The following is a 14,662-nucleotide window of genomic DNA, read 5'->3' on the forward strand; positions in this document are numbered from 1 at the left end:
TAGGGAGGCAGCGGGGGCACTCTTCTGCCCTCCGACGGTCTGCAGCACTCCGGCGCTGGCCTGGGGAGGCGGTGGGGGGCCTCTTCTGCCCTCCCATGGGCCGCAGCGCTCTGGCGCTGGCCTGGGAAGGTGGTGGGGGGCCTCCTCTGCCCTCCCACAGGCCGCAGCGCTCCGGCATTGGCCCTGGGAGGTGGCAGAGGGGCCTCTTCTGCCCTCCCACGGGTTGCAGCACTCCGGCGCTGGCCCGGGGAGGCAGCAGGGGGCTACAGCGCAGGGAGCTGGGGGCGGGGCTTGCTGCCACCACCATCTGTTCAAATTTTGCCACCCTGTGAACAGGTCTGCTACACTGCTAAGCAGCCTGTGGGTCAAGCCAAACATTACTGCGGTGGTGTGGTTGACTCCAACAATCCCTTTTATAAGGTGACATATGGACTTGTTTGTTCCCAATGAGGTGCAATATTGATGTGTACACTTACCTCCCTACATGGGATGGCAAAACAGCAAGTTTGGCCATGTGTTTGTGCAGCTGTGTGAAATCCTAACCATGCAGAAGAAATGCTTGGTGGCATCCATCTATCTTACCTTATCCCACTGTTTCTCCAAGGCACTTATGGCTCTGTCCTCCTCCAGTTTATTTTCTGTACAACCCCATGAGGTATGTTAAGTTGAGTATGTGACTGCCTCATGGCCACCTAGTGAATTTCATGACTGAGTGAGGTTTTTGAATTAGGGTATCTCTGCTCCTAGTCTGGCTTTTAACTATCTTCCAGTGGTAATGAATTGTCTTTCAGTATTGCAGCTGCTTGAAAGTAATGGACACTTCTTCCCTACCAAGTCCCATCTTATTACTGAAATGCAGATGCACCTCTGTCTTCTTGCCCCTTACATAAACCCATTGATGTGGATACATCAGTCTGAAGCTACAAAGTCAATGTGGTTCATTAATTTGAAGCTACAAGGGCTACTTTTGTAATTGGCTTTATTTTATTTTATTTGTTTGTTTGTTTACTACCTTTGTATCCTGCTACAAAACATCGAAGTCCTATACAGATGAAAAACATAAAGAGTGCAATACCAAAAAAAATGCAACTCTTGACTTGAGATATGTGATATTGAAAATGTCACCTTTTTGCCCTTTTGTTTTTATTCTTTGCTCAGGAAGTGGGGGTTATGCAGATAATAATGTTGGTGCCACCTCTACCACTGGCCATGGAGAGAGCATTATGAAAGTGGTTCTAGCCAGGCTTGTCCTTTATCACATGGAACAAGGTAAAATTTGATATTTGGGGTGCCATAAGTTACAGAAAGCATGGGGCTACCATGTTCCTGCCAGTTGTTGATGGAACTGGGTTGTTATTTGTTCCATGCTGAGAACACATACTGAAGAAGATGCTTGGATATTACACAAATGTTAACTATAATTGAGTAAATACTCATCATGCATATACAGTTGTGGGCCTCCAATATTCATGGGGGGGGAATCCCCCCCCCATTTTCTCACCAGGCCCAGGGGCTACCCTGGACTCAGTGGCTGTGCCACTGCTTGCAGTGGGCCCAGCGTGACTCCCAGGTTGCACTGCTGCCAGCAGCATGCCCCATGCAGCTCCTAGGCTGTGCGGCTGACATGCCGGACCCAGCATGACTCAAGGGCTGTGCTGCCACCCTCAGCAGGCCCTACATGACTCTTGGGTTGCACTGCTGCCGTTGGCATGTCCCGCGTGGTTTCCAGGCTGTGCTGATGCCACTGGGCCCAGCCGGGCTCCCAGGCTACGCCACTGCCACAGGGCCCAGAAGGGCTTCTGTTGCTGGGCCACATGCCCAGTGGGGGCGTACCCAGCTGTAAAGCTAGTATATTATTTTTCAGATTGGAAGGCCTGACCCATAAACCCTTGAGACAGATTTCATGCCTGAGTTGACAATGTCCAGATGATAGAAAAATGGATTTCCCCATTAGTGCTGGATTTTTGTTGTCCCTGCTATAACAAGACGAACATCAGCAAAACTGTTTTCATATTAGATAATTTCTTTTTAGCTGCATGCATCAAAGTGTAGGCTGCTTTTAAAAACACAAGTATGAAACTTCCCCAACAAAGTCAGGTAGTTTTGCATCCCACACACACCCAGCTTAATTGACAGGACTCTGACATTGTTGATGAGCTTTATAAAGCCCTTTTATGCTCCAGTTGCCTGACTGCTGTTTAAAAAGGAAATAATATGAATACAAATAAGTGTGCTTATCCATGTATTAAGTAGAAGGGTGGCTATGGTCAACAGCTAGCAGCAAAGATGCTCATGAGACTGTAATATAATCAGGCCACAGATAACATGGAGAGCTTTACCTTCAGTGTTATCCAACTTCGTGATTTGTATTCAGTCCATAAGCAATTACAGATACAGCAGGCATGGCAACTCGTGTCACACAAATGTCATTGCAGGCCTTAGACCACAGTTTAATTTTTGATGGAAATGAACTCTGAACTGCTACTAGTACTACAATAAACTAATCAGCAAGATACGGAAGGTGTGTGTGTGTGTGTTTGTATACTGCTAAATACAAAAGAGCGAATTGCATTAATGTCATATCAAACACATGCCAGGCATGTTATCTGCAAAACCCTGGTGCACAACTACCCCTACATTTTATCTCTATTTAGCCCGCAACAAATAGCTTGTCATTCAAGTTTTCGGTCAGTATTAAGCCACCAAACAGCTGCAAAGTGCCAAAGCAGAACACAATGAGTAGGTGAGGAGCAGCTGGTGGGGGCTTAAACATTCCCCTCTAGGCCTCTTCTCCAGCCAGGATTCTTCTTTGCAGCATCACAAGGTGGGGGGGGGGCATGGCATGAGTGAGGGCAAGGAAAGGGTTAAGTATCCCTTCCCCCTCCAGCCTCTTTGCTGCTGTTCAGATATCAGGGCTCCCAGAGTTGGGTCTGCTGCTGAATATTGTTTCCTCCTGAAAAACCTGCAAATGGAGTGCTGACCAGGACTGGACATGCGGGAAGATGCAGACTGCACAAGTTGTTCATATGACATTCAGGTACAAATTGCATGCGACAGTAGCGATGGAGCAGCCACTGGGAACTTCTCAAAAAGCTCAGAGCTCACCTACCCTGTTTGGTGCTGGAGAAAATAGAAGATGGAAATTAGCCCCCTTTCTCGCTCCCAAATAGCCAGTCACCAAGATTTTAGGTTTTTTTACAGCTCCAGCTACTAGAACTGAAGGGGGAGTCTCACACACAGCACACAGCTCCCCATCCAGCAAGGGAGCCACTCCTACACTGTTTCAGGTATCAGTTGATTTTCGTATAGACAAAGAGCATGGGCAGAGAGATAGTGGCTTCTCACTTTTTTTGGCAGTCACACAAACTTCAGTGTGTGAGTTGCCTTTTTAATGATTCGATTAGAACAACTTGAGGGGCCTACCAGGAATTTTAAGGGGAGAAATGGTTTAGAGGTTTGCTACCATGCTACAGTAGCATCCAATGCACTGCTGAGATCCAAGGTTAGACTAATACCTTCCTGGTCACCTTCCCTGAAGCTTGATAATCAGGGTTATTGTACATCAGTATCAGTATTAGATTACCGAGGTACAGGGCTTGTTGAGTAAAAAGCCACTTGAGTAGTATAATGAGGATATGGGGTTGGTAACATGCCTCTCCCCTAAGGGGGGGTAATGAAGTTGGGTACATACCCCACACCTAATTTTAGGGCTTCCCCTTTTCCCTGCCATCAGCTTCACTATTAGAGAACACATGGTTAGCTCTCACAGGGAATCACTGGAAAAAGCAATTCGGAAACCCCTTCCAAAATTGTATATATTCTCAAAGACTTGAGCAGGTAGAATTTACACACACACACCCCTGCCCCTTTCCACTTTAAATGGCTATTAGCTGTTGTCATCATTCTGCGCCTCCTGGAACATATTCAGTCCTGATCAGGCAATTTTGGATTTCCCCCTCCCTTTGGTTAATTCACATAGTTATGTTTTCCTGCATATTCTGAGACTTCCCTGAGTATATGGAGGTCCTTGCCTTATCTGTGGGAGGCCTGAGTCGCTGGTTTTGTTTACAGATCTAGATAGGGTTGCCAGGTCCTGCCAGCGGGGGGTGGGAGGAAGCTTTCTGGGAGCGGAGGTGGGGTGATATTGCCACGTGTAACATCCCTGATATGATGATATCACATGGAAGTGATGTCATCATGCCAGGGATGTCATGTGATGATGCTCTGGTATTTTGCCCAGAATACCAGAGCATCACTGTGCAACGTCCCTGGCATGATGATATCACTTCCGTGTGATGTCATCATTCTGGGGACATCACGCTGGGTCATACATACATAGACCTTTATTGGCATAACACAGCAGCAAGGAGAACAAGGAAACAAATAGAAAATGAATAGCACGAAGTAATAGATTATAACAATTTACACCATGCTGCACCGACAAGGAATCGTTTTTATAAACTTCTCGGAAATAATAGACTCAGTTGAGAATATAGCAATTCTAAAAAATACAAGGGGGTTACGGCTTGTATGCCCCTACCCTAAGCTTCCAAACATAGGCTGAGAATTCGGCAACAGACAAAGTAATTGCCGGGGACTTATCAGACAATAAAATTTTAAGATCATTGTCAGTCGGGTTCCTTGTGGTAGGTAAGTGGGGACTAATCAGATAGCTACGCATAGTAGAATATTGAGGACAACGTAGAAGGATATGAGCAACTGAATCAGGTTCACTATAGAGACAATTGCAGGTTCTGTCCCTATAGGGGATACCCCTATATCTGCCTAAAACAACAGCTGAGGGGAAAAGATTGAATCTCGCTAGCATAAAAACCCGCCGATAAAGTGGGATTGTTAGATTAGAGATGTACAGAGCCATAGAGGCTTGGGGGGGGAAGGTCAAGGGAGCGTGGAGAACAGACTCCATAGCTCCCACGCTGGATCATGGCAGTTGGGGTGGGGCTTCCCCCCACCAGCTAGCTGGCCGCCTGTGGGCAGGAGCCCATGAAATTGGGGGATCCCCCATCCACCTGGGGGTTGGCAACCCTAGCTCTAGACCAGCCAGTTTACTATTCAATATAGAATGATAATTTGCCTTTATCCTAACCTGGATGGCCCAGGCTAGCCCGATCCCATCAGATCTCGAAAACTAAGCAGGGTTGGCCCTGGTTAGTATTTGGATGGGAGACCACAAAACAAGTCCAAACTCAAGACACAGAGGCAGACAATGGCAAACTACCTCTGAATGTCTCTTGCCTTGAAAACCCTACAGGGTCTCCAGAAGTCAGCTACAACTTGACTGATCTCTCCACCACCAGCACCAGTTTGCCATTATGGAGCACCTAAAATAATTTTTCAATATTGAATTTTTGTTCTTGTGACTGCTTGGTCTACAAAGGGATCCAGTTCAAAGTTTCTTATGACATTCAGATAGAATTTAAATTATTTTTTAAATCAAAAAGAAAATTTTAAAATATTGCGTTGAATAAAAGAAAAATTAAAAAATCAGAGATTGAACAAACAAAGCTGAATATAAGACTGGTGCTATAGAGAATTAGTTTAGATGCGAAAAATTAGAATAGAGTCATAGAGTTGGAAGGGATCTCCAGGGTCATCTAGTCCAACCCCCTGCACAAGGCAGGAAGTTCACAAATACCTCCCCCTCACACCCGCAGTGACTGCTGTTCCATGCCCAGAAGATGACAAAAAACCTCCAGGATCCCTGGCCAAACTAGTCTGGCGAAAAATTGCTTCCTGACCCCAAAGTGGCAATCAGCATTTCCCTGGGCATGTAAAAAAGGGCCACAAGAACTAAGCACTGAGGCAACCCTTCCTGCCCTCCCTCTCATGATCTGCCTAAGTTCACAGAATCTGTATTGCTGTCAGATGGTCATCTAGCCTCTCTTTGAAAACCTCCAAAGAACGAGAGCACACCACCTCCTGAGGAAACCTGTTCCACTGAGGAACTGCTCGGTCCAGAAGTTCTTCCTAATGTTTCGCCGAAAACTCTTCTGATTTAATTTCAACCCATTGGTTCTGGTCCGACCTTCTGTGGCATCCTCTATATGACAGCCCTTCAAGTACTTGAAGACAGTTATATCACATCTCAGTCATCTCCTCTCCAGGCTAAACATACCCAGCTCCTTCAACCTTTCCTCATAGGACTTGGTCTCCAGACCCCTCACCATCTTTGTTGCTCTCCTCTGGACATGTTCCAGCTTGTCTATATCCTTCTTAAATTGTGGTGCCAAAAACTGAACACAATACTCTAGGTGAGGTCTTACCAGAGCAGAGCAAAGTGGTAACATCACTTCACGTGATCTGGACACTATATTTCTCTTGATACAGCCCAAATTCACATTTGCCTTTTTAGCAACCACATCACACTGCTGACTCATGTTCAGTATATGGTCTACGAAGACCCCTAGATCCTTTTCACACATACTACTGCCAAAACAAGTCTCCCCCTACTTATATTTATGCATTTGATTTTCCTACCTAAATGCAGAACTTCACATTTATCCCCATTGAAATTCATTTTATTTGTTTTCGCCCAGTTTTCCAGCCTGTCAAGATCATGCTGTATCCTAACTCTGTCTTCTACCATATTTGCTGCCCCTCCCAATTTAGTCTCATCTGCACATTTAATAAGTGTTGCCTCTATCCTTTCATCCAAATCATTGATAAAGATGTTGAACAAAACAGGTCCCAGGACAGATCCTTGAGGCATTCCACTTGTGACTTGTTACTCCTCTCCAAGAAGATGAGGAACCATTCACAAGCACTCTTTGGGTGTGATCTGTCATGGGATCCAAACCACATTTTTTCCAATGTGTCAACAAGAATATCATGTGAAACCTTATCAAAAGCCTTACTGAAATAAAGATAAACTATGTCTACAGCATTCCCCTGATCCAGCAAGGTAGTAACTGTCTCAAAAAAAGAGATAAGGTTAGTCTGACATGACTTGTTCTTGAGAAACTCAAGCTGGCTCTTAGTAATTACAGCCGTCCTTTCTAAATGCTCAAGGACTGTCTGTTTGATTATTTGTTCTAAAACTTTCCCAGGTATAGATGTCAAGTTGATGGGTTGGTAGTTACCTGGATCCTCCTTTTTCTCCTTCTTGAAAATGGGGACAACATTTGCTGCCTCCAGTCTTCTGGCACCTCACCTTATCTCCAAGAATTCTCAAAAATAATGGACAGAGGCTCAGAAATTACATCCACGAGTTCTTTTAGTACCCTTGGATGCAGCTCATCTGGCCCTGAGGACTTAGTTTCATTTAAAGAAACTAGGAGTTTATGTACTACCCTAGGTCAATCCTAAACTGCAACTCCCTTCCCTCATCATGTGTTCTGTTTTTGCCATGTTGAGCACCATTTCCCTTGCAAGAGAAGACTGAGGAAAAGTAGGAATTGAGCAGTTCTGCCCTCTCTTTACCTATTACAATTTCACTTTCCTGTCCCTGCAATGGGCCTACCATGTCCTTGCTCTTTTTCTTACTTTGAACATATGAAAAGAACCTTTTCTGTTGTTTTTAGCGTCTCTCGCTAGCCTAAGCTCATATTGAGCTTTAGCTTTCCTAAGTCTCTCTCTACAAGCACTGGTTATTTGTCTATGTTTATCCTCGGTTATAAGGCCCTCCTTCCACTTTCTGAATGAGTCTTTTTTATTTACCAAGTCTTTAGAAAGCTGTTTATGGAGCCACCTTGGCTTCTTTAGGCTCCTCCCATTTTTTCCTTCTCATAGGAATTGTTTGTGATTGTGCCTTCAGTATTTCACTTTTAAGAAACTCCCATCCCTCTTGAGCTCCCTTCTCCATATTTCTGACCATGGGATTCTACCCAGCGTAAGTTTGTCAAAATTTGCTTTCCTGAAGTCCAACCTATATGTCTGATTATGTACAGCTTTTACCTTCCCCAAGACTGTAAATTCCAAAATTACATGGTCACTATTACCCAGGGTGCCCACTACTTTCACCTTGTCAACCAGTTCTTCCCTGTTGGTAAGAATCAAGTCCAAGATAGCAGATCCCCTTGTTTCCCTCTCCACTTCCTGGAAAATGAAGTTGTCAGCAAGACAAGTCAGGAAGTTATTGGACCTTTCATTTTTAGCAAAGTTGGACTTCTGACAGATATCCTCCTGCTTGTTTCCCATACTCTGCACATTAGCGTAGAGACATCAGAATCCATTTTTCATGCAGACTGAGGTTTTCGTTTCTGTACTTACATGTGAGTTAATGTTATCTAGCATACGTGCCACTCCCTGCAAAACGTTAGAGTTCTTATCTCCAGTTATTGGCTTTGCTTTTTTGTCTTGCTCCCCCACACGATTTAGTTTAAAGCTCTCCTTATTAGGTTTGCAAGACTGTTTCCAAACACATTTTTCCTACCCTTGTGAGGTGCAAACCATCTCCCAATAGAAGAGCTTCATCTCAAAAGTGTAAGCCATAGTCCAAAAATCCAAACCTTTCCTGATGACACCATCTACGTAGCCAGTCATTGATCTGCAGTATTCTTCTTTCCCTTCCTAAACCACGGCCTTTGACAGGAAGAACTAATGAGAATACAACTGGCGCTCCCAATTCCTTCACCTTTTTCCCCAGAACCACATAGTCTCTTTTAATACGTTCTGGGCTGTGTTGGGCTGTATCATTTGTTCCCATATGGATGAAAGCCAGTTGAGTCCAACTCTAGGGTTGCGGTGCTCATCTCCGTTTCAGAGCTGAAGAGCCAGCGCTGTCTGATGACGTTTATTTATTTATTTATTTATATCTTCAGCTTATATACCGCCCTGACCCCGAAGGGTCTCTGGGCGGTTTACATAGTAATTCTAACCACATTCACCTAGCTAGGGCCACATTGTTTCTGGGGTAGTGTCTGCCTACCAGCACCCAGGCTAGTTGTTCTCCAGCTTCCTTTCCGCGGCTTTTCGGTTATTTCCGCGGTTATTATTTTGCAAGCCTTCTCAAGCAGATTCCCTGTGGAGACAGCATAGTTTTTCTAAATATGGGGGTGGAAGAGATGCAGTGTGACATCACAACATCACTTTCGGTTGTACCAAGAAGTAAATTCTCGGTGTTCTAGAAATTCCCCATGCTTTTACCGTACTATGTTTTTACCAGAGAGACTGGAGAATTCCTAGAGCATTATGAAGTCACTTCCGGTTATAACAGGAAGTCACAACAGGAAGGATGTTGAGACATTGTTCAGTGGCACCCTGCCTCTGACCCCATTTTTGCTCCCACTGGAGCAAAGAGGTTGACTGGCAGCCCTAAGAAGAAAGTAAATGAATATCCCAGTATAAGGGCTCCCAACAAATCTCACAGCCAATAAATTACTTTGATCCTTTCTTTGGTGTACAGATATGCTTCCAGTTTATATAGTACTTCCTCCACATGAATGCAACTATGTAGATGCCTGATATGATGGCACAGAGGCTATAGAGTGGATGTGATGCCCATAAACCAACCTTCCTAAAAAGAATTTGCTCTGGAATGGTTTTGTTTTTTTTAAATTTTATTTTATTAAGATAACAAAGAAATTACAACTTGTCCAGCACATAAGTGAAATGCTATTACATATCATAACAATAAAACTTTGTAAATAATACAACAGATATTATTGCCCCCCCCCATTGGAATAACAAGACAGACAACAGTTTGGAAGTAAACAAGGGCCACTTTATTAACTATTTAACCTAACAATGCAGCAAGGGACGAACTAAGTGAGCATGGAACAGGCAAGGCAGACGTCACTCCCTGACCAACCTCCTTGCCCTTCATGGGCGGGTCACCCAGCTCTGGTCTTGAACCAGCGGTCTGGCTCGTGACCAGCAGCCCAGCAAACTGGTTGGCACCTAGGAGCACCAACCCCTGAAGCCTTACAACTTGCAGGGAGGAGCATACCCTACGAGGTTCCCAGAGGAGGTGATCACCATTCCCCACCCTGGACCTGGAAATCCGAAGGCAGTTCCTGATGACCCCCTGTTCCCTAATGGGGAAAATGGCGTAAGGTGCTCACCGGTTCCGCATTCTTACCCGCACAAAACCTGCAAAGTGACCAACCTATTTAGATATTCGAGCGGGAGCGGAGCCCAACCATTTTGCAGGTTGGGCTCCGCCCCCTGCCCACGTCATGACGCCCAGCGTCATGGCTCTGCTGCTGCCCCACATTCCTGCCAGGGCAGCAAAGCAGCCCCCGGGCCTTCAGCAGCGTCACCGGGAGGCTGGGAGCTTGATTACGTACACACGTAGGTAGTAGGGACAATATCTATATATCTAATAGCGAAAGGTGCCCCCTGTGTGCGGATACCTAAATCTGAGCATTGGGGGCATCTGGGGGGGAGAGAGATTTTTGTGCACACTTGGGGCAGTCCCCAGGTGTGCACAAAAATCTAAAAACCCAGAAAAAATACTGGGGGGTACTTTAATCCCCCCCAAAAGTGACAGAGCATCCCCTGCGCATGTGCAGGAAACGCTCTGCGAACTCCCTCGCCGCCGCCGCCGCTGCTTCGGGGGGGAGAGAGCAGTGAGGCCCGAGCGGCAAGCTGCCAGGGGGGGAGAAAGAGCAGCGAGCCACTCGGGCCTCGCTTCGAAGCGAGGGGGTGGGGGAAGGCAAGGGGGAAATCGAGCGGGGGTGGAGGAGACGGGGGAGGAACCGGCGGGATGGGGGGAACTTACCTCCTCCTGCTGCTTCCTCCTCTGCCTCATAAGTGTTGAGGTCTCTCCCCCCCCGCGAGTATCGCGGGTCCCGCCCCTTGTAACATCTAATGTGAAGTTCTAGGACTGAAGTTAACTGTAAAACTAAGAGGTATGATAAGTGTTGTATTTGTAATCTTGTATCATGAGCCTTGCATATTGAGGATATGTCCACTGTATAGGAGATCTGCTCTAGACCACTTTGGAGTGGAAAAAAGAAATAGAGGAGGAAAGGAATAGGGGACAAAGATGAAGAGATTAGAGAAGAAGCAGTTGACGGTAGGAGTTGTTTGGAGGAGCAAGATCTTGCGTGAGAACATGAGTAATGAAGGGAAGCCATTTCTCAGTTAAGTTTGTTTTTTTTGGGTAGATATCAGATTGAGTTAGGCAATCTGTTATTTTCTCCATTAATAGATGGTCCCAGATCTTTAAATACCATTCCGTTAGGGAGGGTAATGAATGTGATTTCCAGTGTTTTGCTAATACTGTCTGGGCCGCTGTCAACAAGCTATGTATTAATTCCCATCTGACCTTTGGGATCAGAGGATCATTTTTGTGATGCAAGAGGAATGATTCAAGTGTTAATACAATTGCATGTCCTGTTCTTTGTGAGATGTGTTGATGGATCTTGTTCCAGGACTCTTGTAGACGAGGGCATGTTCACCAGCAGTGAACAAAAGTACCAACTTCTCCACAGCCTTTCCAACAAAGGGACGTGCTAGAGGGTAAGAAGTGTGCTGATTTTTGAGGAGTGATGTACCACCTAGATAGGATCTTGTAGGATTGTAGGCGGATATGTGCCAAAGACGGAGAAGAGAGAGAAGTGAGCTGTCCACTGGTCGATTGTGAAGTTTAAGTTGCAGTCTCGCGATCAGGCTAATTGATATGATAAAGATTCCGAGGCACTTGGCTGGAGTAGTATGAGGTATATTTTATTTCTTGGACTCCCCAGATCTCTATTTAGTAGTTCTTTGAAGTGTGTGAGAGGAGAGTTCATTATAGTGGAGAGGCTCATTTGGGTAAACATATGTCTCAATTGGAGATAAAAGTACCATGGAATGCTACTATTTAATTTTTGTTCTAGAAGTACCTTCTGTGCTAGGTCATTGTTTAATATAATGTCCTTTAATCGTGTAACATTTGGATCGGCTCCAGGTAAACCAAGGTTGATAAAGAAAAGAGGCAAATCTTGAGTGTGTAGGAACCAGCCGCTGTCTGAATGGAATGTTTCATTTGGAGGTCATTGGGTCTATTCTTTATTGAGGCTATGATGACAAAACAGATCACCACATTCTTAATTTTGGAAGGAGCTCACCCTCTTTCAGATCATTTCATTGCCAACATGTGCCACCACCCACCAGCCCCTCCCGAATCAGCCTAATACAGTTCAGATCCTCGTGTACCACAAGTGGAGAGCAGGTGCTCCACTTAAGGGTATAAACTGAATGATCGTTTTTGCAGCAGTTGGAATGTCTAAACGTTATGATGGCAGCTGTTGCCTAGATGAAAATATCCTTCCTGTTAGTGTTTAGAAATGCTGGGACTTCGGTTTCTAAGCACGAGAATAGTTTCCATTCAGGGGTATTTGGGTTTCATTTTTATACAGATGAAAGGCAAAATCTTCTGTCTCTCTGTGTTGCTATTTCACATCTGATTCATTCTGAATATTCATACCAAATGATATTCATATCTTGAATTGAGTCTGTTACTGAGGCTGCTTGCTGCATGAGGGGGAAAAAAGCTTTCTAAAATTTTACATAGTGTTTCATATTTTCTTTAAAATTTTAAATCCTACTTCTTTAGCAACTGATCTATTTGACAAACACTATCTATTTGGAATTTAATCATTTTTTGCAGTCTCCATTTATGGAGTTATTAAAAAATAATGTGACACAAATTACCACAGGGATGATTTGATGGATATTGGTGTTCAGTAGCATCCTAAATCCTGGTGATAAGTAGTGATGCCATCGAGGTTGAATTTTGAGGCAAAAGTCCATGGCTTTAGCTTACAGGCTCATCAGTAGGTGGGCCCAAAACAGGCTATAGGTTCACATCTAAAGTCTATATTACCATCCCTGTAAGCTTTTATATACGGAATCTAAAATGACCTAACCCCATTACTGTGACAAGGTGATGAATATCTTAGAAGCTTCCTCTTGGTCACTACATTCCTTTAAAATCATGTGTGTAAGGGAACACTGAAGCAAACTGGGGGAAAATGCAAAAATAAAGTTTATTTATAGCTATATATGGAACTCCAGTTGTGTTACCATTCTACAATACTTGTGCCTATCCCTTGTATGCAAATCCTTTATTTTCTTTGCTTTTTAATAGAAAACAGGAACCAAATAGAAAGTCACTTGTTTCTGTCTTTCATTAGAACAGTTGGCCAATGGAATAGGAAGGCTGTTGAATCTCCTCCATTTGGAGGCAATACAGAAGAGGCTTGAGCAACGATTGCCATGAATGACTTAGGTTTAGTAAAACTTAGCTAGAGGGTTGGACTAGAGTTTATTCTACCAACAGGTGTGATACTCATGAAAGGTTTGCTGTTACTCCCATAGGAGCTGAACAGGAACTCTGTACTTAATTGTATTAGCTGTGATCCAAGGAGCTACCTAGGCCTAAGCAAGCTTCTTGTGCCAGCTCAATGGAATGTTTTTATTCAGAAACAGCTGACTCTCATGCTAGATCCCAAATGGCTTTTGAAGCTTCTCTCAGTTTCAAAAGGAGATTGCTGTGTTGAGAAGGGGCTGTTGCATGAGGAAAAACAAGTCTGAGGCACCCTTGGAGTCATGGGACTAGATATATAGTTCTTTAAGAGGTTTATTGACTTTATTATATTGATGAATATTAGCCACTACTTAGCTAAGTGTGACAGAATGCAAATATAAAAATTATGTAATTTCTCATATATTCTGATTTTTTTTCCAGGGAAGTCTCCAGAAGCTGCTGCTGACATTGCCTTAGATTACATGAAAACAAGAGTTGGGGGGCTGGGGGGCATTATTGTGATCAGCTGTTCAGGAGACTGGGCTGCGAGGTTCTCCACCAAGCAGATGGCCTGGGCCACAGTAAAAGATGACCTGCTGCAGTGTGGTGTTTATCCTGGGGAAAGGGATGAGCAATCTGCTGGAGAAGCCCTTAGCACCATGGGATCCTATGCGTAAGGGGGGGGAGGCTTTACAGTAGGACAAAGATCATACACCTTAATCGGGAAGCAAATCTGTTGTTCCCATCCTGAAAGGGAAACCCCTTCATCCACTTCAGATGTATTCAGTACTAGCTACCTTTTGCAATCAAGATAAAATAACTGGGTGTTAGAGTCCTGCAGCAATCAGTTTCCAACAACTCCCATTCAAAAGAGTGAAGTCTATTGAATACAGTAAAGGCAGGTCATCTGTGCACACATTCTGTGTTAGTACTGATTGCAAGTGCGCAAAATGGGGAGTTATACATAATTCATAGGGGTCTCCAGAATGGACCTGGGCCAATCAGGGAACTAGCAAAAGCCCACCTAACCTAACGGGTCTACATTCCCAGAGAAAGCAGCAACAAGGTACCAAGGTCACTGGCTTAGGCTAGCAGATAAGATGAGCCTGGAAAAACGAAAGTTAGGATTCCATTACAGCAACAGACCCATACATCACCTCCCCCCTCCAGCAGCTATGGCAGCGGCTGAGCTGACATTCTGCCCCCCCAAAAAAGATGCCCCCACACACCAGGCTTCCCTGGGTACATTTTGTGAAAGGCACGAATCAGTTTAGGAGCATTGACATGACATTCAGCAACCTATTCATTGTGTGAGGGGTCAAAGTCTTTCCATTGGACAAGAAAGAGTACACTTTAGAGTCCAATATATGGGCGACTTCGTGATGGGGTTCACCATTCACCATCAGTGGAGGAGGGGCTGGAGGCTAAGATCTCCACACATTCGGTCCCGGGTCCTTCTTGAGCAGA

The 14,662-nt window shown here is 44.7% G+C and overlaps 1 protein-coding gene across 1 annotated transcript in view; it reads left to right on the forward strand.

Annotated features, from left to right (window-relative positions):
• The window catches only part of ASRGL1 (asparaginase like 1), a 60,472-nt gene extending 46,600 nt beyond the window's left edge, over positions 1–13,872 (forward strand). Inside the window, exons 6-7 of the mRNA XM_015420897.1 lie at positions 1,159–1,269; positions 13,637–13,872. Of these exons, the coding sequence (XP_015276383.1) occupies positions 1,159–1,269; positions 13,637–13,872 (347 nt within the window). The remainder of the gene's footprint in view (positions 1–1,158; positions 1,270–13,636) is intronic.
• Positions 13,873–14,662: the final 790 nt, after the last annotated feature.

The sequence above is a fragment of the Gekko japonicus genome, unplaced genomic scaffold, assembly GCF_001447785.1.
Source record: "Gekko japonicus isolate JY-2015 unplaced genomic scaffold, Gekko_japonicus_V1.1 scaffold2571, whole genome shotgun sequence".
NCBI lineage: Eukaryota > Metazoa > Chordata > Lepidosauria > Squamata > Gekkonidae > Gekko > Gekko japonicus.